Source organism: Piliocolobus tephrosceles, chromosome 2 (assembly GCF_002776525.5).
Source record: "Piliocolobus tephrosceles isolate RC106 chromosome 2, ASM277652v3, whole genome shotgun sequence".
Classification (NCBI taxonomy): Eukaryota; Metazoa; Chordata; class Mammalia; order Primates; family Cercopithecidae; genus Piliocolobus; species Piliocolobus tephrosceles.
The window spans coordinates 36,094,132-36,118,274 of record NC_045435.1 but is presented as its reverse complement, the minus strand read 5'-3'; the positions used below and the strand labels follow the sequence as shown (position 1 = coordinate 36,118,274).

Sequence of the window (24,143 nt, the reverse complement as noted above, 5' to 3'; positions counted from 1 at the left end):
GTTCCCTTGTTGGCGAGTAGTTGTGTTTCTTTGGAGGAGAAGAGGTGTTACGGTTTTTGGAATTTTCAGCCATTCTGCTGTGTCCCCATCTTTGTGGTTTTATCTACCTTTGGCCTTTGATGTTGGTAACCTACAGATGGGGTTTTGGGGTGGATGTCCTTTGAGTTGATGTTGATGCTATTCCTTTATGTTTGTTAGTTTTCCTTCTAACAGTCAGGTCCCTCAGCTGCACATCTGTTGGTGTTTGCTAGAGGTCCACTCCAGACTCTGTTTGCTTGGGTGTCACCAGCAGAGGCTGCAGAACAGCAAATATTGCAGAACAGCAAATATTGCTGCCTGATCTTCCTCTGGAAGCTTCGTCCCAGAGGGACAGCTGCCTATTTGAAGTGTCTGTCGGCCCCTACTGTGAGGTGTCTCCCAGTTAGGTTACACGGGGGTCAGGGACCCACTTGTAGAGGCAGTCTGTCCGTTCTCAGAGCTCAAATGCTGTGCTGGGAGAACCACTGCTGTCTTCAGAGCTGTCAGATAGGGATGTTTATGTCTGCAGAAGCTGTCTGCTTGCCTTTTGTTCAGCTATGCCTTGCCCCCAGAGGTGGAATCTAAAAGAGGCAGTAGGCCTTGCTGAGCTCTGGTGGGTTCTGCCCAGTTTGAGCTTCCCTACTGCTTTGTTGACACTGTGAGCATGGAACTGCCTACTCAAGCCTTAGCAATGGCAGACACCCCACCAAGCTCCTACATCTCAGGTTGATCTCAGACTGCTGCCCTGGCAGTGAGCAAGGCTATGTGGGTGTGGGACCCGCCGAGTCAGGCATGGGAGGGGATCTCCTGGTCTGCTGGTTGCGAAGAGCATGGGAAAAGCACAGTATTTGGGCAGGAAGGTATCACTCCTCCAGGTACAGTCACTCATGGCTTCCCTTGGGTAGGAAAAGGAAATCCCCTGATCTCTTGCGCTTCCTAGGAGAGGTGACGCCCCGCCCTGCTTCGGCTTGCCCTCTGTGGGGTGCACCCACTGTCCAACCAGTCCCAGTGAGATGAACCAGGTACCTAAGGTGGAAATGCAGAAATCACCTGTCTTCTGCATTGATCTTCCTGGGAGTTGTAGACCAGAGCTATTCGGCCATCTTGGAAGCAACCATGAATGCCATCTTGCAAACGAAGGTGTTAATTGGTCACAGACATTCACTGGCTTTTGTGTATATTAATACTTCTGTGAATTTAAATGGATATAAATATTGGTTATAATATGTTACTAGTGCATTTGGATATTCATTTATCTAGCAATTTATATTTCACAGAGAAAAATACTCATAAATATTATATTACTTTTCTTTTATTAGGTTAGTTGGAATTCAGTTAGTATTTTAAAATGAAAATTGTCATAATGGAAGAATAACAGGATAAAGTAAAAGTCCAATAAGTGAGCCTAAGGACTTATATTGTACGGAGCATTGGTTTTAGATTTGTCAGGGAAGAGAGAAGGAACAGTAGACATTTTTGTGTACATTGAAGTCACTAAAAGAACAATGTAAAGCTCTTTTAGATCAGATACTAGGTAGCATAATTCAGAGAATCGATTAAGAATTGAGAAAACAACATGGTGACTGTGGACTGTGCCTGGTCAAGTAGGAGGTGGCTCTTGTGCCTGAATTGAAGAAAGCCTTTGAATTGCTACTAGGGATGAGAGAAGGTAAAAAAGGGAATAAGAGAGCTATGAGTGAATAGAGACCCTGGAGCCAGTAATCTGCTTGTAATTGGGCCTCAGTTCAGAATGTGTTGGATTATTTAAGTTTTATATCTGTTAACCCCAAGTTAACATTCTTTTCTCGACCTGAGCTTTCTCTGAGAGGTCTTCTACTTTGTGAAAAAGAAGATTCAGGGAACTTAAAACTCAAAGCCTTACTTTCCTAAACGCAGAAGGATCTGAAGAGAGTCAGAATAATTAAACATTTTTATTTGCACACATTTTATTTTCAAGTAAAATAAGATCTTGAGGAAGGCCCTAAGATCTTTTAGAATTGGATGGATAAGGTCAGACTTTTATGGGCTCACAATTTGCTATTTGACCATGGGCAAATCTAACATTCTTCTTATTACCTATAATGTGGGAACAGTATTGTCTACCTCATGGGATTGAAACTAAGCATTGTGTCTGGTCTATGGAATGTCTGAATACATGGGAGTTTAAAAAATGACTTATAATCGAAACAACTAATTGAAGTAATTACATGTGATAAACGAAAAATAATTTGTAGTAAAGAATATGGTTTATTTTTGCCAGGCACGGTGGCTGATGCCTGTAATCCCAGCACTTTGGAGGCCAAGGAGGGCGGATCACCTGAGGTCAGAAGTTCAAGACCAGCCTGGCCAACACGGTGAAACCGCATCTCTGCTAAAGATACAAAAATTAGCCAGACGTTGTGGCAGGTGCCTGTAATTCCAGCTACTCGGGAGGTTGAGGCAGGAGAATTGCTTCAATCTGGGAGGCAGACGTTGCAGTGAGCTGAGATTGTGCCACTGCACTCCAGCCTGAGTGACAAGAGTGAGACTCCATCTCAAAAATAAATAAATAAATAAATAATTTAGTTTACCTTGTATATTTTGGCAGTTTTCTCTATTTAATTCCTTATAGTTCTCATTAAAAAAAAATTTTTTTTCCTTTCTTCCGTTAGGAGACAAGGATGGCAGCAAGGTGACCACAGTGGTGGCAACTCCTGGGCAGGGTCCAGACAGGCCACAAGAAGTCAGCTATACAGACACTAAAGTGATTGGAAATGGATCATTTGGTGTGGTATATCAAGCCAAACTTTGTGATTCAGGAGAATTGGTCGCCATCAAGAAAGTATTGCAGGACAAGAGATTTAAGGTAAAACCTCTGGTATTTCATGTATTTTTTTGCTGTCATAATATATGTACCATAAATGATTATTTTTTGGTTGTTTCTTTTTGCTTCAAATTTCTTCTATTGTGCACATTTTTGTCCAGCTCAAGCATTACAATGATTTTATTTCTAGTCATGTATTTTGTAGAGAGAAAATTCACTGAAGATTGCAGTATTACTTTTGTAGTCATTATAAATGACATATATATATAAATCCTGTGAAAGGTAAGTTAAAATTTCTTAATTTATACTTTAAAAAGCGACCTGTCCCCGCCCTTGTACTGTGTTGATATAGACCAGAGGAACACTGCCTGTAGCATATAAGTATTTTGTGTAGTTTCCTATGCTTCCTTTCTTGAAAAAAATTTTTTAATTCATGGTGCAACTTGTGTTAGTCTATTTTTGCATCTCTATAAAGGAATACCTGACATTGAGTAATTTATAAAGAAAAGAGGTTTAATTGGCTCACAGTTCTGCAAGCTGTACAGAAAGTGTGGTGCAGACATCTGCTTCTAATAATGTCTCAGGAAGCTTCTAATCACGGGCAGAAGGTAAAGGGCGAGTAGGTGCATCACATGGCGAGAGCTGAGCCAGAGCATGAAGGGGGAGATCCAGACTTTATTATTATTTTTATTGTTGTTATTATTATGTAGAAACAGGGTTTTGCCATGTTGTCCAAGCTACTCTCAATCTCCTGAGCTCAGGCAATTTGCCTGTCTCAGCCTCCCAAAGTGCTGGGATTACAGGCATGAGCCACCATGCCTGTCCCCAGACTCTCTTAAATAACCAGATCTCCTGTGAACTGAGTGGAAACTCACTCATCAACAAGGGGATGGTGCTAACCCATTCATAAGGGGTTGACCCCCTTGATCCAATACCTCCCACCAGGCTCTACCTCCAACACTGGAGATTACATGTCAACATGTGGTTTGGAAAGGGGTAAACATCCAAACCATGTTACAACACTATCCATTTTTCTTGTAACTTTTTTTTTTTTTTGCTATCTTCCTTTTTCTTGTCCTTCTGCCTCTAGACACTAGCAATCCCAAGGTTCAGTTCTTGTCATCTATTTGCTTTTTCTGTACCTCATTAGGGGAGCCTATGCATGGAAGCTCAGATGTTATCTCTATGTTGTGGTATAGCAGAGACAGCCAGAAGACACTGGCTGCTGTAATTAAGCCTCTGCCACTATGCAGCATTGCTCCCTTTCCTACCCTTCCCACCTCTGCAACATTTTATTGAGAGCTTCCTATGTGCTAAGACCTATGGTAAACATGAAGTCATATAATAATAATAAGTGATCACTGTTCTGTTATAACACCAGTTATACCACATTCTAGTGTCCATCTGCTGTAAATATCTAGAACATTCTAAAGAGTTTAAAAAAATTCAGTCGTTTTTGTTTTCAGTTCTCACCTCTCCCCCAAGTACTAGTCTTATGTTGTCAAATACCCACTGGATCTTGGTATCTGAATGTTGTACTGTTATCTCAAATTGGCAAGCCATCTTATCTAACCACGGCTTAACTTTTAAGACTCAATGGAAATCTCTCCTACTGGTTCCCAGAACTTTGGATTTGCCTTTTCTTTTTAATGGTTTTATAATTCACTGTTATTCAGACTATTCCATTCGCTCATCCCTAATATCCAGTCATTGTTTAACTTGATTTTCTTTTTTCTTCATACTGTCGTGTTACTGGGTCTCTTCTTTTTCTTTCTCTTCACTACTATTCTTGTCAGACCCTGTCATTATTTGGCTTAACCACTTATAAACGTCTACCTTAGTCTTCTCCTTTCTAATCTCTTCTGCATACTAAGACTAGAATAATCCTAGAGGTTTCACTGGTCATGTTGTTTCTCTTGCCCATAAATCTTCTATGGCTCTTCATAGTCTAGAAAGTAAAACCTGCCTAGTTTACTTGTGTACTCAGAAACTTCCATAGTCTTCCATTTTCTCCAGATACTTAACTTTCCAAACTTTTTATATTACTGGCCTTGAAATATGTTCTTCTCTATGACCACTCTGCTTTTATTCAGCGTTTCTATCACTCCCATTCTCCTGCTATGTAAATTCTGTGCATCTATGAAAACTCAGGTCAAATTCTTCCTGTATGAAACTTACCAGATGATTCAAGTCAGCTATGGAGATCTTGCTATTCTAAATTGCTTGAGCCCTTATTGTCCATAAACTAGGAAATTCCATATTTTTTATGACAGCATCTCCATTTTTTAAATATTTGTCTCCTGAATACCCACACATTCCATTTTGGGGGATTAGTAGTTAATGATGATAGCAAATACTTATTATATGTATTTTTTGACGTGAGTAGTTTTACATAATTCTTACCTAATATTAGTACTGTGTGATTGATATTGTTATCATTTGGATAAGGAAACCTAAGTACAAAGAAATTTTAAATTAACTTGTCCAGGGTCACACAGTTGGCAAGTGGACGGATGGGCAAAGATTCGAATCTAGACAGACTCTGCAGTGCCTTAACACATTTTATCCTCACTGTATCAAACCCCTCTACCCCTTCTCTCTTTCTCTCACAGTATTAATCCTCTTTCTATATCATAGTATCAGATTCTCACAGTGTCATACCTCTTTCTATCAAAGTATTTAAACCACACCCTCTTTCTCCTTCTCAAGAAAGAGAGAGGTTGGTTTTATTTCATTCTCTCATGGTTGCATTATATTTTATTGTGTGGATATACCCTAATTAGCCGTTGTTCAATTGATAGCTATTAAAAATTTTTTTCCCTACCAAACATTGTATGTATGTGCTTTATCAGAATACAGTTTATAAAAGTAAAATTCTAGGGTTGAAGAGTAGGAGAGCACTTTAAACCTTGATATAGGCTGCGTTCTAGTTAGATTTTATCCATTTAAATGTACCTTATTTGAATGAGTAATGCCCATTTTCTGTGTAGCCTTTAGATATTAGGAGTATTTTTATGTTTTTCAATTCTGTAGGTGAAAAATTGTTTTTGTTACTTTCTTTTCTGTTTTAAATTTTCTGTAGAGATGCATCTCACTACATGGCCCAGGTTGGTCTCGAGCTCCTGGCCTAAACTAGTTCTCCCTCTTGGCTTCCTAAAGTGGTGGGATTATGGTCTGAATCACCATGCCTGGCCCTGAAAAATTTTTTAAATTTACAACATCATTTTATATGTTGTGACTCTTTTTACACCCTTTTAGAGTGTGTGTCTTCCTTACTCATTTGTTAAAACCCATTTAAAATGTAATAATGTAGAGCAACAAAGATTTTATTATCTCAGTGCTTCTGTGCATTGGAAATTCAGGCATGGCGTAGCTAGGAACCTCTGGCCCAGGGCCTCTCACCAGACGGTAATCCAGGCATCAGCCGGGGCTGCAGTCTCATCTGAAGGTTTGTTTGAAGGAGGAAATATCTGTCCCCAAGTGTACTGTGTGATTGTCGGCAGACTTTCGTCCCTTGCCACACGGGCCTGTTCACTGGGCTTTCTGAGGTCTTGCCAGTTAGCTTCCCACGTGGCAAGGGATCCACTGGAAAAATAGTAAGCCCAAGACAGAAACCAAAAGGTTTTTTCTAACCTAATATTGGTGAGGTGATTAAACAAGGGTGTGAAAACCAGGAGGCAGGTATCATTTAGGGCCATCCTAGAAGCTGCCTCCACAATAATATGAACCATCTGTGAGAAAAAATAATTTGTGTTGACTTTGCTTGTGATATCTTTTGCTTTTCAGATATTGTTGATTTGGGCTTTGGCATAATGCTGAGAAAGGGCCTGTTGTATCTTATAAATAATGTCATTTTCTCTAGGAATTTTATTTTCCCATATTTCTTTAATCTTTCTGGGATTATATTTTGGGATGTAGTATAAAGTAGTAATATAAGTTAACCTTTCCCCAAGTAGTAGGTCATTTGTCTCAGAAACCATTTTTATAAAGTTTATCCTTTTCCCACTGGTGGGCAAATGGCATTTTAAAAACCATGTATTACGTTACCGTATATACACTGGATTGTCTTCTGGGTTTCCTTTTCTTTTCCACTGATTTGTCCATTTTGGCTTATGTAACACTTCTCTGATGATGAGAACTAACAGCGTATTTTGAGTGTTCCTTGTTTTTTCTCTTAAAAAAATCTGTGTATCAAATATCATTAGCCTGTGATGTTTCTCCTACAGCCCCAACAAAACAAAAACAAACTTTAGATTTGATTAAAATTGTGTAAAATTTGCAGATTACTTGGGCAGAATGTACAGATTTACAATATTCAGCCTTCCCATCTAGAAATGTGATAATTCTCTGCATTAATCCAATTTTTGATATAAAACTTTATAGTTATGTAGGTTTTAAACTTTTCTTACTTATTTTATCTAGTTATGTGTAGTAATTTTTTTGTTGCTCTTGGGAATGGGAGTCTTCCTCCATGCAAATACATCTTATATGTAAGTACAAGTCTTCCTCCATGTAAATACGTCTTATTTTAACCACTTGAACACTGCTTCCTCCTTGTGTTTTGAACTTGGGCATCTTCTAGATGCATTTAATGTGCTGATGCCCTTTAGGAGGGTACTTTACTATGTTGCTTTTCTCAATATTATTACATGTTCATTATAATTTTCTTCCAGCCTGGGGGACAGAGCGAGACTCCGTCTCAAAAAAAAAAAAAGAAATTTCCGGCTTAGGCCAGGCATGGTGGCTCATGCCTGTAATCCCAGCACTTTGGGAGGCCCAGGCGGGTGGATCACAATGTCAGGAGATCAAGACCATCCTGGCCAACGTGGTGAAACCCTGTCTCTACTAAAAAATACAAAAATTAGCTGGGCATGGTGGCTGAGGCAGGAGAATCACTTGAACCTGGGAAGCAGAGGTTGCAGTGAGCTGAGATCACGCCACTGCACTCCAGCCTGACAGAGCGAGACTCCGTCTCCCCAAAAAAAATATAAATATATATATATAATTTCAGGCTTAACATTGCCATTACTATACATAATTTCCTTAAACCTTTTATCCAGATTTCCAAATACTAATATTTATCACACTCACTTTTACAGTTTCTTCCTCTCTCTATATATTATTTTTATGTTTTTCAGGTAAAGTCTTGCCATATAACCCAGCTGGAGTGCAGTGGTATGGTCACGGCTACCGCAGCCTCCAACTCCTAGGCTTTAGTGATTATCCTACCTCAGCCTCCCAAGTAGATAACCATAGGTGTGCGCCACCACACCCAGCTAGTTTTGAATTTTTTTTTTTTTTTGGTAGAGACAATGTCTCCCTGTTTTGCCCAGGCTGGTCTCAAACTCCTGGGCTTAAGCGATCCTCCTGCCTTGGCCTCCTAAAGTACTGGGATTATAGATGTGTGTGCGTGGCCACACATATTATTTCCTGAAATGTTTGAATGCAGCTTTTAAGTGTGAGGCTCTTTTATCCCTAAATTATTCAGTGTCTGTTTCCCAAACTCAGAGACATTTTCTTATGTAACCACATAATTATTTTAAAAATCAAGAAATTAACAATTATACAATAGTATTATCTAATGTGCAGGCTTTATTGAAATATGTCCAGTTGTTCCAAAAATGTCCATTGTAGCACAAGAAAATCCTGGGTCATGTGTTTAGTTGTGATATCTCTAGTCTTCTATACCAGGAAGAGTTCCTCACTTACTGTCTTTCATGACATTCATGTTTTTGAACAGTATATGACAGCTGTTTGGGTTTGTGTAATGTTTCCTCATAATTAGGTTCAGCATATTCATTTTTGGAAAGAATATCATAGAAATGATTTTTTTCTTCTTAAGGCATTATATCAGGAGACCCATGATGCCTGTCTGTCTAGTTAATGATGATATTGACTTCTATCACTTAAGGTAGTGTTTGCTAGGTTTCTTTACTGTAGAGTTACTGTTTTTCTCTTCATCATTAATAAGGAATCTGTAGGGAAATGCTTTTAGACTATGTAAATAACCTTTTCCTCATACAGCCTTTACCAACTAGTTTCAGTACGCATTAATGAGATTTTGTTAGAATCAGTTATAGTAATGGCTACAAATGGTGATTTTCTAATTCTTTTTTTCCTTCTTTATTTATTAATTAGATTCTACTCTAAGGATTATGAGGAAAGCTTTTCCCTTCTCTCATTTATTTGTATATATCATATGGACTAATTGATTCTTATTTTATTAAATGGGTTATAATCTTAGTCTTTTATTTTGATACCCAGATTGCTTCAGGCCAAGCGCGATGGCTCATGCCTGTAATCCCAGCACTTCGGGAGGCTGAGGCGGGTGGATCACGAAGTTAGGAGATTGAGACCATCCTGGCTAATATGGTGAAACCCTGTCTCTACTAAAAAGTAGAAAAAATTAGCCGGGCGTGGTGGCAGGCGCCTGTAGTTCCAGCTACTAGGGAGGCTGAGGCAGGAGAATGGTGTGAACCCGGGAGGTGGAGCTTGCAGTGAGCTGAGATTGTGCCAGTGCACTCCAACCTGGGCAACAGAATGAGACTCCACCTCAAAAAAAAAAAAAAAAATTGCTTCAGATTTGGCCAGTGAAAGCCCTTTCAAGCTGGATCTAGATCGTCTTAGCCAACAGAACTTAGACAATAGGTGTATGTGTGTTCACATGCATGCAAGCATATTCACACGTGTTTTTTTCTATATTTCTTTTTATTAAAAATTAATACTTTTAATTGCAGAGCAACATCACAGAGTTCACTCTAGCCTTCTGTATTTCTGTATTTGTAGCTCTTCTTTCTGAAGTGAGAAAACCTGGCTGCTGTCATCCACAATATATTTACTTTATTTGCTCAATCCTAGAATTTACAAGCTAGTTTCAGAACTGCTAACTCATACCCCTGGGGGCAGAGTTCAGTGCTTGTGTGTTTTTTATCTTTAGTTTGAAAGGCATATGGGTTTTATATTATACTCAAAAAGTATTTGGATTTTCCTTTTTTTTGTAATTTTAAATTTTCCCTACAGCATAGACTATTAATTTGAAGTAGTTAGGTTCATCTGTTTCTGTATGTATCACTTCTTAGAACTGCGCCCCCATTCCTTTTGATTAAAAAAAATTATTTTATGTTTTCACTCTGTGAAACACTAATATGGTTCCAAAAGTCAGAAATCTAGTGTAGTTTCTTCTCAATTCTTTCTGTTTTATTTCCACTCGCTCCCTGTAGGTTGCCAACCTCATTATGTTCTGGCTTACTTTTCCTCAGTTTTGTTTTACACATACCCACTCATTTATGCATTTTTTTTCTTCTTCCTTACACAGGAGGTAGCATATTGGAGATACTCATTTGTACTTTGCCTTTTCTTTAAGCTATATTTCCTGGAATTCATTGCATTATCAGTTCAGAGATTTTTTTTTTCATCCTTTTTACAGCTGCTAAATGCCTCTCCATAAAGGTTATACCAATGTGCATTCTCTCTAGTTAAGTATGAGTGCTTAACTCATACTTTATGGCCCATAGTTTTGGCTATAAAAGTTGCCTTACTTTTTAAAGTTTTGATAATCTCATAGGTGAGAAATGGTATCTCACTGTAGTTTTAATTTACAGTCTTCCTATTTTGAGTACACTTAAACATCTTTTCATGTATTCGAGGTCCATTTTATTTGTGTTTGTGAGTCTGTATGAATTGTCTTTTTTTTGGCCCATTTTAAAAATGCGATTTTGGTTTTTCCCAATCAACCCTGAAGAGTCCTTTATTATAGAATTTATACTTAGGTGTGTTATATGTAATTTTTACTTTGTGTATGGTAGGTTTTTTTTTGTTTTGTTTTTTGCTATGTAAGAGTCCTTCCTCCCCTCTATGCAATTGAATTTATTGCTCTTTTGTCTGGATTTTGTATTATTACAAAACTTTCCTGCTATCCTCAGGTAAGTCATCTATATTTTCCTCTAGTAGTTATCAGGGTTCAGTTTTTGCATTTAAATCCCTGATCCATTTGGAGTTTATTCCTATATATGGTATGAATTATGATCTAATTTTATCTTTTCTAAATCATTAACTACTTGTCTGGGTACAGTTTAGTAGGAAGACTATCTTTGTTCCAGTTATTTGAGATGTTACTGTTATTATATGCTAAATTTCTACATGTGCTCGGCTCTATTTCTGGACTTTCCATTTTATTCCACTAGGCTGTTTGCATATTCCTGTGTCACTACTCTACTGTTTTAATTATAGAGGCTTCATAGTATGTTTTCATGTCTGATAGGGTTAATCTGCCCTCGTAGCTTTTCTTTTTGGTTTTTTCCTACCTATTTTTACATGTTTATTTTTCTGTATGAACTTTGGCATCAGTTTATCTAACTTTACAAAAAAAAAGTATTGATCTTTTAAATTGGAATTTATTTATAAATTAATATAGGAAGAACTAATATATTTGTGAGCTTGAATTATCTTAGCCAGGAGTAAGAAATATTTTCCCATTTGTTCAAATCTACTTTTATGTCTTTCAGAAGTTTTGGCTTCGACTTTAGACATTTCTTAAGTTTATGCTTAAGTATTTTATTTTATTTTTTGTTGCTATTTTATAGGTTTTCTTGTTTTTTATTCTACATGTTAAAAAGTGATGGGCTGCTTTATACCAAGCTCAGATTTTTCCTTGTATCACCCTTCCTTTGTGGAATTTAAGTATTCTTTGTTGTGGCCAAAAAATAAAATCTGATATGTCGACCTATTTGTTTCTCTTGATTATCATAAAATAGGAATTTCTCTGACGACTTAGAAGTCTGTAGTTTTAACATCTGTGATTTACATAGCTGCTGCTTGGGATTGCCTTAAATAATTAGGTGTTTTCAGCAGAAGGTTGAAATAGGATCTCCTCCTTGTTCTATTGAATAAACCAACCTGCAAAATCTCCTGATGGCAGTGAGAGGCAATTTTTTTTTTTTTTTTGGTGAATAGAAAAGAAGAGAGATAATGGTCGAAGATAAAAAGAAAACCAAGAATAATTATCCTGGTGTGCCAGTAGTCACATAAACTATACCTAAGACACTGGGCTTTTTAAAAGAATTTCTGGTATAATAAGCTTCATTTCAGTGGTATTTTATTTTTTTCCCACTGTGGTCCATCATACTGTGACAGAATACTTGAACCACCTAAACTTGGGCAGTTTGGAAGTGCTTGTGATAGAAAATGTTTGTGTTGTGGGGATAAAGATTGGGTAGGTACCTAATTAATGTAGGAGACCTGTACTGTTGTAATAGGAAAAACATCAGTCAATCCCAAAACCACCTTATGGTTGTTGAGGCTGACTGTTGCAACTTGAAAATCGGTAAGTTGCATGTTTATTAGTGATATTGGCTTAATTTAATTCATTTCTCCTTTGAAGAAAGTCATAGGTTTCAAGTCTGCTGCCTAGTTTCACTTGTTCTGTAATTGGGATATAGAGGGATAGGGATGTGAGGTATCACTGTTAGGTTGTGAATGGAGAGCATAGTCTACTTTTAATACCATTTTATTTATTTATTTATTGGAGACAGAGTTTCACTCTTGTTGCCCAGGCTGGAGTGCAATGGTGCGACCTTGTCTCACTGCAACCTCCGCCTCCTGGGTTCAGGCGATTCTCCTGCCTCAGCCTCCCGTGTAGCTGGGATTGCAGGCATGCGCCACCACACCTGGCTAATTTTGTATTTTTAGTAGAGATGGGGGTTTCATCACGTTGATCAGGCTGGTCTCGAACTCCTGACCTCAGGTGATCCACCCACCTCAGCCTCCCAAAGTGCTGGGATTACAAGCCTGAGCCACCGTACTTGGCTTAATACCATTTTAATACCTGCTTTTATAGCATTTTGGAGAGTGAGGAGAGATGATGTCTGTTTTTGATCCTTAAGGATGTGAGTATTCTCTGAATATATTCTGGAGAAAGCACCAGAGGAAGATTTTGGTCTACTACTTACTTAGTAATTTTGAAAGCTTGAGCATATCTATTGTGCGAGTTAAAGAAAGAGGAAAGAAACATGAAATGCGGCTGGCAGTTAAAGATAAGTTCACTTTAGACAAAACCTGAGAGGTGCTCCTGGCTGATTTTGGTCAGGAGCGCTTTCGGTTACAGATTAAGAATATATATTGGTTTTAGGGCGAGGGGCTTATCACAAGCTTGGAATGTTTATGTGTGTGGAGAAGTTTATGGTGGGGTTGGAATCTCTCTGGGAGGAGGGGAGGGTTATCTTGGGGCAGACATCTTTCCGGCCAGGAGGGGTGTTATCTCGGGGCTAGCATCTTTCCGCCTGGAGGGGGGTTTATTTCGGGGCTAGCATGTCTCTGGTCAGGGAGAAGTTTGGAATGTTTCTGGTTGGAGATGTTATTTGTGGTTTATGGTCATGCTAACCTTAGCCATTAGGCTGATGCCCTTTGGATTTAGGCAGTTTTTTATTAAGGTGAATTTTAGAATGAGGGTCTTGTCCAAGATGGCAGTACTCCTGCTCTGTCAATCCAGACCTTATTATTTGAGGAGGGACGGCATGTTCTTCTGGCTACTTGCTGCTGACTAGAGGATGGAAAGTTTTCTGGTCTCGGGTTGACTGTAGGAGCAGTGACATCTGTAGATGTTTTTGGGTAGTTGTCTGTGAAATGGCCATGATCCTGTCAGATAAAAATCTTTGAAAAAGGTTAATTAGGCAGAGTAAGAACATTAGTCCCAGGCATATTATTAGAAGGGGGCCCAGGAATGGGATGACACATGCTATGATTTTGTTTCCAAACCAAGAATCTGTTTGGTTTTGATATTTCCTTAGCTTTTTATTTCCTTTTTTTTGAGGTAGAGTCTTGCTCTGTCACCCAGGCTGGAGTACAGTGGCGTGATCTCAGTTCACTGCAACCTCCAGCTCCCAGATTCAAGCAGTTCTGTCTCAGCCTCCTGAGTAGCTGGAACTACAGGTTCCTGCCACTACACCTGGCTAATTTTTGTGTTTTTTAAGTAGAGAGGGGGTTTCACCTTGTTGGTCAGGGTGGTCTTGAACTCCTGACATCAGGTGATCTACGTGTCTCAGCCTCCCAAAGTGCTGGGATTACAGGTGTGAGCTACTGCGCTGGCAAGATCTCTTATTTCTTTACATCGATATTTATGACTTTTTGGGGGCTGTCAGGGGTTGCTTTCTTAGCTTTCCAGGCTTTGACTTGAGTGTGATATATTTATTTAGGAGCTCATTCCTGTAACAGGTACCGTTTTAATTACCCTGGGTTCTGTGGATTCAGTAGACATGGGGGTGAAGGATTCTGGGCATCCTCAGTTCTTAGTTGTCAGCACTAGCAGTGAAGAGATTTCCTTCTGTGATGGTCGGGGGAGCTCAGAGGCAGCATCTGCTGAAACATCTAGTTTTCATTTTATAGGGCTTTAAGAAAACCCAGCTTTTTAAAGAAACTTGTAGCTAGAAAATTAGAATTCAATTTAAGCAGTAGAAAATAATAAAAACTGAAAAATATTAGGCAACACTAGAATTAACAACAGATGTGCTATGGTTTTTGAAATATAATTTTCTCTTTCCAGTTTCCCATTTTTATTAAAAGACATTTAAATCATGGTAGGAATAGTTTGCTTTATTATACTTGGCCTAATTATTTGCATACAGTGCAGCAAGAATAATTATTTGTTACATAGGCTTTTTAAGTTGGCTTTGATGGAACTTTGTTCCGTAGAAGGAATCTGAGAGAAAACCTTTTTAAAGCCAAGCCCAGTCCTGGATTTGTACTATCAAATACCTATGAGTTGGTGAATTTCTCTCCTCTTGAGGTCCCAAGATAACTTGGGATTCCTGGCCTAGAATGTCACTAGAAAGTGACATTCTTTACTTACCGCAGACCAGAAACCTTGTACAGGGACTGTGTACGCAAAATATGAGGCCAGTTTTCCGAGGGCATTTTTGGCTTCATAAGTATGGTTCCTAAGCATATTATTCCAGGTAAAGCCTTTTTAAAATAACAAGTTTTTCCAATTCTGTCCTGTTACAAAAGAAAACAGATTTTTAGTGCATTTATGCAAATATTGTAACTTAAGAATACTCACAGATAGTTTAAAAATTCTGGACAAAATCAGGTAGAGAGAAACAACTATGTTCCAAATTTTGTTCATGGGAGTATACTAAATTGTTAAAAGTTCTTAATAGCTCAAAAGAAAAATTTCTTGGACTTTGAAAAGCAAAACAAAGGATTAGCAATATTTTAAAACGTTAAAAAGATTAGTCTACTGTTAGTTTAGTTCATGCAATTAATTCCTGTTGTGCTCAATATTAACATTTTATCTCTTCAAAGGTCCTGAACGTTTTTCCTCTATTCTGATGTTACAGTTTCCAAAGTTATCAGAAACCTGCATTTAAGAGCACCTGTTAGAGCTTTATAGCTGATTATAAAACCACCTTTTAAAGAGGACCAAAGCAAGGCAACAGTTGTTTATGGATGACAGAAAGTTTTAGGGTAGCCATAAAGACACATTTGACAAGGATGGCACACAATAATTTTAACATAACAATTGTAATTATTACTGATAACATATGCTAATATATATCAAAATTATACGAGTCTCCCATAACTTTGGAACACATATGAATAACATACCAATATAGATCAAAGAAAGCCAAATACCATTTTATATTTGACAATGCTTCCTGTATGATTTTATACCAGATAAGCTAAATTTCACTTTTATATTTGTCCTATTAATGTTAAACTCAATTTTAATAAAACCTTGTAGACATATTTATCCTGTATTAATATCTGACCATAAAACCTTGTAGACATATTTATCCAGTATTAATATCTGACCATAAGGTAAGATTTTTATAGACTCTTTAACCCTTTATAATTTTTGTTAAAGAACAGGTTAGTGCTTTAAGAAAAACCCATTGTGCTTTTATTTTAATGCCCAGTTTACAGAAAAACTGGATGGTACCCCTTTAACTTTACCAACATGTTTACACACAGAATTCCCTTTATAATTAACGTTTCAAAACTTGCTTAAACCTTCAAAATTTTTTAACCTTTTAATGTAGGTAAAAGTCTACATTCTTATGCCTCCTTATAATCCTTTTACGAAAAGTATATTTTACTTTCCTTACACACCTTGCACATAAACTGTTTTTTCAGTAGCTTTAAATACATGTTACACTGTTAACTTTTTAAAATTATTATTATTCTTTAAGTTCTAGGGTATATGTGCACAACGTACAGGTTTGATACATAGGTGTACATGTGCCATGTTGATTTGCTGCATCCATCAACTCATCATTTACATTAGGTATTTCTCCTAACACTATCCCTCCCCCAGCCCCCATCCCAGTGTGTGATGTTCCCTGCCCTGTGTCCAAGTGATCTCATTGTTCAGTTCCCACCTATCAGTGAGAACATGCAGTGTTTGGTTTTCTGTCCTTGTGATAGTTTGCTGAGAATGATGGTTTCTAGCTTCATCCATGTCCCTGCAAAGGACATGAACTTATCCTTTTTTATGGCTGCACAGTATTCCATGGTGTATATGTGCCACATTTTCTTAATCCAGTCTATCATTGATGGACATTTGGGTTGGTTCCAAGTCTTTGCTATTGTGAATAGTGCTGCAATAAACATACATGTGCATGTGTCTTTATAGTAGCCTGATTTATTATCCTTTGGGTATAAACCCAGTAATGGGATTACTGGGTCAAATGGTAATTCTAATTCTAGATCCTTGAGGAATCATCACACTGTCTTCCACAATGGTTAAACCGATTTACACTGCCACCAACAGTGTAGAAGCATTCCTATTTCTCCACATCCTCTCCAGCATCTGTTGTTTCCTGACTTTTTAATGATTGCCGTTCTAACTGGTGTGAGATGGTATCTCATTGTGGTTTTGATGTGCATTTCTCTGATGGCCAGTGATGATGAGCATTCTTTCATGTGTCTGTTGGCTGTATGAATGTCTTCTTTTGAGAAATGTCTGTTCGTATCCTTTGCCCACTTTTTGATGGGGCTGTTTGTTTTTTTCTTATAAATTTGTTTGAGTTCTTTGTAGGTTCTGGATATTAGCCCTTTGTCAGATGAGTAGATTGCAAAAATTTTCTCCCATTCTGTAGGTTGCCTGTTTACTCTGATGGTAGTTTCTTTGGCTGTGGAGAAGCTCTTTAGTTTAATTAGATCACAGTAAGAGATTAACAGTAATAATATGACAGTGTCACTACTCTTGTGCTTTTGGCACCATTATGATAAGTAACACAAGGGTTGCTGCAACCCCTGCAGTCGATCTGCTAACTGAGAGGGCTGCTATGTGATGAATGGGCAGGTAACATATTCATTATGGATAAGGTAGGCAAAGGGATGATTCATGACCTGGTAGGAGGAACTGGGATGGCATGAGATTTCATCACGCTACTCAGAACGATGGCAATTTAAAATTCGTTCATTATTTCTGGAATTTTCCATTTATTATTTTTGGACTGTGGTTGACTGTTGTTAACTGAAATTGTGGAAAATGAAACTGTGGATAAATGTTTAGACTGCTGTATTTGTTGAAAAGACTGTCCTTTCTCCATTGAAATTCCTTTGTTCCTTTGTGAAAGTTCAGTTGACCATATTTGTGTGCTAGTTCTGGGCCATCTGTTCTGTTCCAGTAATCTCTTCTTTCACCAGTACCATGCTGTCTTTATTCCTGTAGCTTTACAGTAAGCCTTGAAGTCAGGTATTGTCAGTTGGCTGACTGTTGTTCAATGCTGTGGTGGCTATTCTGAGTCTTTTGCTTTTCCATATAAACTTTAAAATCAGTTTGTTGATGTCTTCTATGTGACTTGCTGGGATTCTGATTGATATCGCATTGAATTTGCAGAACAAGTTGGGAAGAACTGGCATCCTAATATTGAATGTTCTTATCCATATATACCATGTAAGCTTCCATTTATTTAGACCTTCCTTGATTTCTTTCGTAACAGTTTTATAGTTTTCATCATATAGATCTTTTTTTTTGAGACGGAGTCTTGCTCTGTCACCCAGGCTGGTGTACGTTGGCACAATCTCAGCTCACTGCAACCTCTGCCTCCTGGGTTCAAGCAATTCTCCTGGCTCAGTCTCCCAAGTAGCTGGGATTACAGGTGGGTGCCACCACGCCTGGCTAATTTTTGTATTTTTAGTAGAGACGGGGTTTCATGGTTTTGGCCAGATTTGTCTTGAACTCCTGACCTCAGGTGATCCACCCACCTCGGCCTTCCCAAGTGCTGGGATTACAGGCATGAGCCATCACTCCCAGCCTCATCATGTAGATCTTGTACATATTTTGTTAGGTTTATACCTAAGCATTTTATTTTTGGGGGTGCTTCTTACTTTTTAATTTTAACGCCAATTATTCCTGGTATATGAGAATACAGTTGACTTTTGTACATTAATTTTGTATCCTGCAACGTTACTATAATTGTTTATTAGTTCTAGCTGTTTATTTGTGGTTGATCCCTTGAGATTTTCTTCACAGGCAGTAATGTTATCGGTGAGCAAAGACAGTTTTGTTTTTTCTGTACCAATCTATGTACCTTTTATTCACATGCCCTATTTTTTTTTTTTTTTTGGCATATTGCATCTTATAAATTTTGCTTTGTAGCATCTATTTTCTCACCATTAAGTGTGATGTTAGCTGTAGAGTTTTTTATTGTACTTTATCAAGCCGAAGAAGGTTTCCTCTATTCCTAGTTTGCTAAGAGTTATTATGAATGAGTTTTGAATCTTCCCAAATGCTTTTTCAGCATCTCTATATATGATCAGATTCTTTCTTCTTTAGCTTGTTGATGTGATGAATTACATTAATTGACAAATGTTAAACCAGCCTTGCATACCTAGAATAAATGTCACTTGCTCATGATGTGTAAGTATTTTTATACATTGTTGGATCAATTTGCTAATGTTCTGTTGCAAATTTTTGAATCTGTGTTTGTAAGAGATTGGTCAGTAGTTTTCCTGTTTTATAATGTTTTTGTCCAGTTTTGGGTTAATTTCTTTGTGTGATGTAAAGAAGTGGTCCAGACTGGGTTTGGTGGCTCAAACTTGTAATCCCAGCACTTTGGCCAAGGCAGGTGGATCACTTGATGCCAGGAGTTTGAGACTACCCTGGCCAATATAGGGAGCCCCTGTCTTTATGAAACATTACAAAATAAAAAATAGGCCGGGTATGGTGGCTCACTCCTGTAATCCCAGCACTTTGGGAGGCCGAGGCGGTCGGATCACTGGGTCAGGAGATTGAGACCACCCTGGCTGACAGCGGTGAAACGCCGTCCCTATTAAAAATACAAAAAACTAGACGGGTGTGGTGGCACGTGCCTGTAATCCCAGCTACTCGGGAGGCTGAGGCAGGAGAATTGCTTGAATCCGGGAGGCAGAGGTTCCAGTCAGCCGAGATTGTGCCACTGCACTCCAGCCTGGGTGAGAGCAAGACTCTGTCTCTAAATAAATAAATAAATAAATAAATAATGAAAAAACAAAAAGATGTGGTACAGCTTCCGTCCTTTACAGCTGAGTATCCAGTTGTCCAAAGCTCCATTTGTTGAAAAATCTTTTCTTTTGTTATAGAATTGTCTTGACAACCTTGTCAAAATCTGTTGGCTATAAATATTTTTGGACTCTGAATTCTATTTCATTGATTGATATGTATGTCCTTATGCCAGTACCACACTGTATCGATTACTTTGTCTTTGTAAAAAGATATGAAATATGAGTCCTCCAACTTCTTCTTTACAAGATTATTTTGACTATTCTGAGTGCATGCAAATTTCCATATGAATTTTAGGATTATCTTGTCAATATCTTTTTTTTTAAAAAAAAAGTTAGCCGGCCAGGCGCGGTGGCTCACGCTAGTAATCCCAGCACTTTGGGAAGCCTAGGTGGGCACATCACGAGGTCAGGATTTCGAGACCAGCCTGGCCAACATAGTGAAACCCCGTCTTTACTAAAAATACAAAAATTATCTGGGCATGGTGGCACACGCCTATAGTCCCAGCTATTCAGAGGCTGAGGCAGGAGAATTGCTTGAACCCAGGTGGTGGAGGTTGCGGTGAGCTGAGATCAGGCCATTGCACTTCAGCCTGGGCAACAGAGCGAGACTCCGTCTTTTTTAAAAAAAAAAAAAAAGGTGGCTATAATTTCAACACGATTGTAGTGGAGCTGCAGATCAATTCTGGGAATATTGCCATCTTAACATCATGAAGTCTTCCAATCCATGATTATGGATTGTCTTTATTTATATCTTTCTTTGAGATTTTAGAGTTTTCAGTGTATAAGTCCACATTCATTTGTTAAAGTTATTCTTGAGTATTCTTTTTTATGCTATTATATTTGGATTTTTTTTCCTCTTAAGTTCTTTTGCAGTGTGTTCTTTGCTAGTACTTCATTATTTTGACATCTTTTCAGTATGTAATGTTAAACTCTGTCCTGAGTTTATTTTAATATGAAGATAGATTACATTTTATAAGGATCACCCTAAGGATAAAAAAATCTGTCTAGATAGGGAATGGTGGTGAAATAATAGCTATTCCTGAACTCTAGGGTTTAATTTCTGTTTTTCTGTAAAGTATTGGAAAAGGACTTTGCTGTTAACCCCCAGCCAGTCTCTCTGGTTCCTTAATGTGCTTAGCGGTTATAATACCTGGAAGTACTTGCCTGTGCCTCTTTTCTACCAGTACTAGCGTTTCTTATTTTCCTAATCCTTCCAAGTTACTGAATAGAGAGCCCTTTATGAAATTGGAGAAGTCATTTTACCTCTCTAATTTGTTTCTTCTTGGTAAGATGTAGGATGAAATATTTAATAATCATTATAAGTTTTTTTCAGACTTAAGTGAGAGTACTCACATAAATAGCTTCTTTAATCTGTAAAGAAATATTCAAATACCAGGGTTCCTTTCTCTTCAAATTAGACTTTACCTTGAGGTAATCCATCAAGATTTATCTGAATAAGCTACTTCACCTCACCTTTCTGTTAAAAAACTTCCACTGAATTTTTGCATTACAAGATCAAGTGTGAACTAAGGCTAGCCAACTCAGTTTGTATATACTATGTGCAAAGGACTACATTAGATGTTGTGTAGGTGACAAGGAGGCATATGACAGAGTCTGTGCAATCAGGGAGTTTATAGTCCATGTGAAGTATTAAGTGAATTATCTAGTTTGGTGCCAGCTGTGGGAGTTCATGGTTTATATGATGAACTGTCTTCCTGTAGATTGCCCCGAAAATTGTGCTCACATGAAATCTTAGAGAACCTGCAAGATTTATAAACACAGTAACTGTTTATGATAGATAACAACCAAACTGAGTTTCTAGGGCTTTATTGAGGAGAGTGTTTATCTAGGCACTGACCATGTACTACCCGACTCTTGGTAATGCCTATAAGTTTTTTTATTTTTATTTTTGGCAGACACTCTGTGTGAGGCACAGATTTTCAGTCCTTTGAACGCTTAATAAATGAAAATTGATCTGAAGAGAATATTAAAACAATTTCACTTGAATCTTCACAGTCTACTAGTACTAGGGTTTCTTACTTCCTAGGTGGATGGAAAGTGTTTTCAATGAATTTGGACCAGAATTGGTACAAAATTCAAAGAATTCAAAATGTTAAATTATTTTGTTTCTCTTTAAGATTGTTACAATTTGATAAGTATTCTTTTTTAATGTCATCAGAAAAATAAAGCATAGGCTGGGCATGGTGGCTGATGCCTGTAATACCAGCAGTTTGGGAGGCCAAGGCGGGATGATTGCTTGAGCCCAGGAGTTCAAGACTAGCCTGGGCAACACAGTCTGTTTTATAGAGACCTTGTCTCTATAAAAATGAAAATAAAAAATGGCTGGGCCCGGTGGCTCACAGGAGTTCAAGACCAGCCTGTCCAACATGGTGAAACCCCATCTCTACTTCAAACAAACAAACAAACAAAAAACCACAAAAATTAGTCGAACTTGGTGGCTGGTGTCTGTTAGCCCAGCTACTTGGGAGGCTGAGGCAGGAGAATCACTTGAACCTGGGAAGTGGAGGTTGCAGTGAGCTGAGATCACACCACTGCACTCCAGCCTGGGCAACAGAGCAAGACTCTGTCTCAAAAAAAAATGGAAGTATATTACAAAAACCTATAATTTAATTATTTTGCTTTTGATTTGTTTGCTGTGTTAAAAATGAGCTCTTAGATCTGCCTTCCCTAGCTTTATTGAGATATAATTGGTATATTTAAAAACTGCATATAATTAATGTGTACAATTTAATGCATTTGGACATATATGTGTACTCATCTTACCATCACTACAGCCAAGATAATAAACATTTATCTATTGCCTCCAAAAGTTTCATTATGCCCCTTTCTTATTGTTTTTCATGTTTTTGAGAGGGCAGGTAAGAACATTTGACATGATATCTACCCTCTTAGCAAATTTTCAGAAGTTCACCTTGTTAATTACAGGCACTGTGTTGGAAAACTTATCTCTGTAACTTACTTATCTTGTATAACTGTAACTTTATACTGTTAAACAACAACTATTCATATCTTCCTCCCCTGTCTCCTAGTAACCACCATTCTGTTGTCTACTTATATAGGTTTGATTCCTTGTTACGAAAAATAATGCAGTATTTCTCCTTCTGTGACTAACTTATTTTGCTTAGCATAATATTTTCCAAGTTCATCTGTGTTGTCACAAGTGGTAAGATTTCCTTCCTTTTAAAAAACTTGTAATATTTATTCTATTGTATGTATATACCACATTTTTCTTATCAATTCATCTGGGTTTTCACATCTTTGCTATTGTTCATAATCTTAGAGGAAAAGTTTTCTGTTTTTTACCATTGTGTATGATGTTCATTATAGGCTTTTTTTGTTCTTTTTTGAGACAGAGTTTCACTCTTGTTGCCCAGGCTGGAGTGCAATGGCACGATCTTGGCTCATTGCAATCTCTGCCTCCCAGGTTCAAGTGATTCTCCTGCCTCAGCCTCCTGAGTAGCTGGGATTACAGGCATGCGCCACCACACCCAGCTAATTTTGTATTTTTACTAGAGATGGGGTTTCTCCATGTTGGTCAGGCTGGTCTCGAACTCCCAACCTCAGGTGATCCACCTGCCTCGGCCTCCCAAAGTGCTGGGATTATAGGCGTGAGTCACCATGCCCAACAGTGATGGGCTTTTCATATACAGATGCTCCATGACCTAAAATGAAGTTACATCCAGATAAACTCATTGTAAGTTAAAAATGTCATTAAGTCAAAAATACATTTAATGCATCTCATCTGTAGTACATTGTAGCTTAGCCTAGCTTACCTTAAACGTGCTCAGAACACTTTATGTTGGCCTGCAGGTGGACAAAATCATATAACAAATAGCCTATTCTATAATTAAGTGTTGAATATCTCATGTAATTTATTGAATACTATATGGGTACTCATCATTAATGTACACAGCTGAAAATACCATTGTAAAATTGAAAATTTTTAAGTTGAACTATCAAGTCAGTGACTGATCGTATAACTTTTATTTTGTTGAGATAAGTTCCTTCTATATCTGATTCGTCGATGGTTTTTGTAATGAAAGGGTGGTAAATTTTGTCAGGTGCTTTTTCCTTTTTTTTTTGTTTGTGAGACAGAGTCTTGCTCTGTCACCCAGGCTGAGTGTAGTGGCCCAATCTCGGCTCACTGCAACTTCCGCTTTCTGCGTTCAAGCGATTGTTGTGCCTCAGCCTCCGAAGTAACTAGGACTGTAGGTGTGTGCCACCACCTCCGGCTAATGTTTGTGTTTTTAGTAGAGACGGGTTTCACCATGTTGGCCAGGCTGGTCTTGAATTCCTGTCCTCAAGTGATCTGCCTGCCTTGGCCTCCCAAAGTGCTAAGATTACAGGTGTAAGCCACTGTGCCCAGCCTGTTTTTCTCATCACTTTTAATGCACCAACAATGAGGAAGAGATTAGTGCTGTTGTATGTATACACAATCTTTGGTGAGCCAGAGCTTGGCTGAAGAATGGTATTTTCAAGCCTGGCCCTGTGAGGATAGGGCTCTTGATCAGTTTTTAATCTTTGGAGAGATTAGCTGAGGAGGAGTTAGAGAAATTAGTTCCCAAGTCATGAACCCCCACCCCTCAAAACACATAAAGGACTACTTCCCATTCCTGAGAATAGAGCTGTGATGTACCACTTTCTCTAACTCCTCCTTTATTTTTCTGGCTAGTAGTGACACTTCTTACAATGAAAGTACTGATATGTATTGACGTATCTGTTTTTGTCAGTAGGGGTGTTATTTTATATCATCAGTGTAAATATGTGTTCAACAATAGATTATTGAGTTGATATGGGCTGGGCATTTTCTAGATTC

General features: G+C 38.0%; 1 protein-coding gene across 4 annotated transcripts in view; it reads left to right on the top strand.

Annotated features, from left to right (window-relative positions):
- Nucleotides 1-24,143, top strand: part of GSK3B (glycogen synthase kinase 3 beta) — a 261,869-nt gene that overhangs the window by 98,710 nt on the left and 139,016 nt on the right. For all 4 annotated transcript variants that reach the window (XM_023214262.3, XM_023214255.3, XM_023214246.3 and 1 more), the window contains exon 2: nt 2,670-2,863. In XM_023214262.3, coding sequence (XP_023070030.1) covers nt 2,670-2,863 — 194 coding nt within the window. The remainder of the gene's footprint in view (nt 1-2,669; nt 2,864-24,143) is intronic.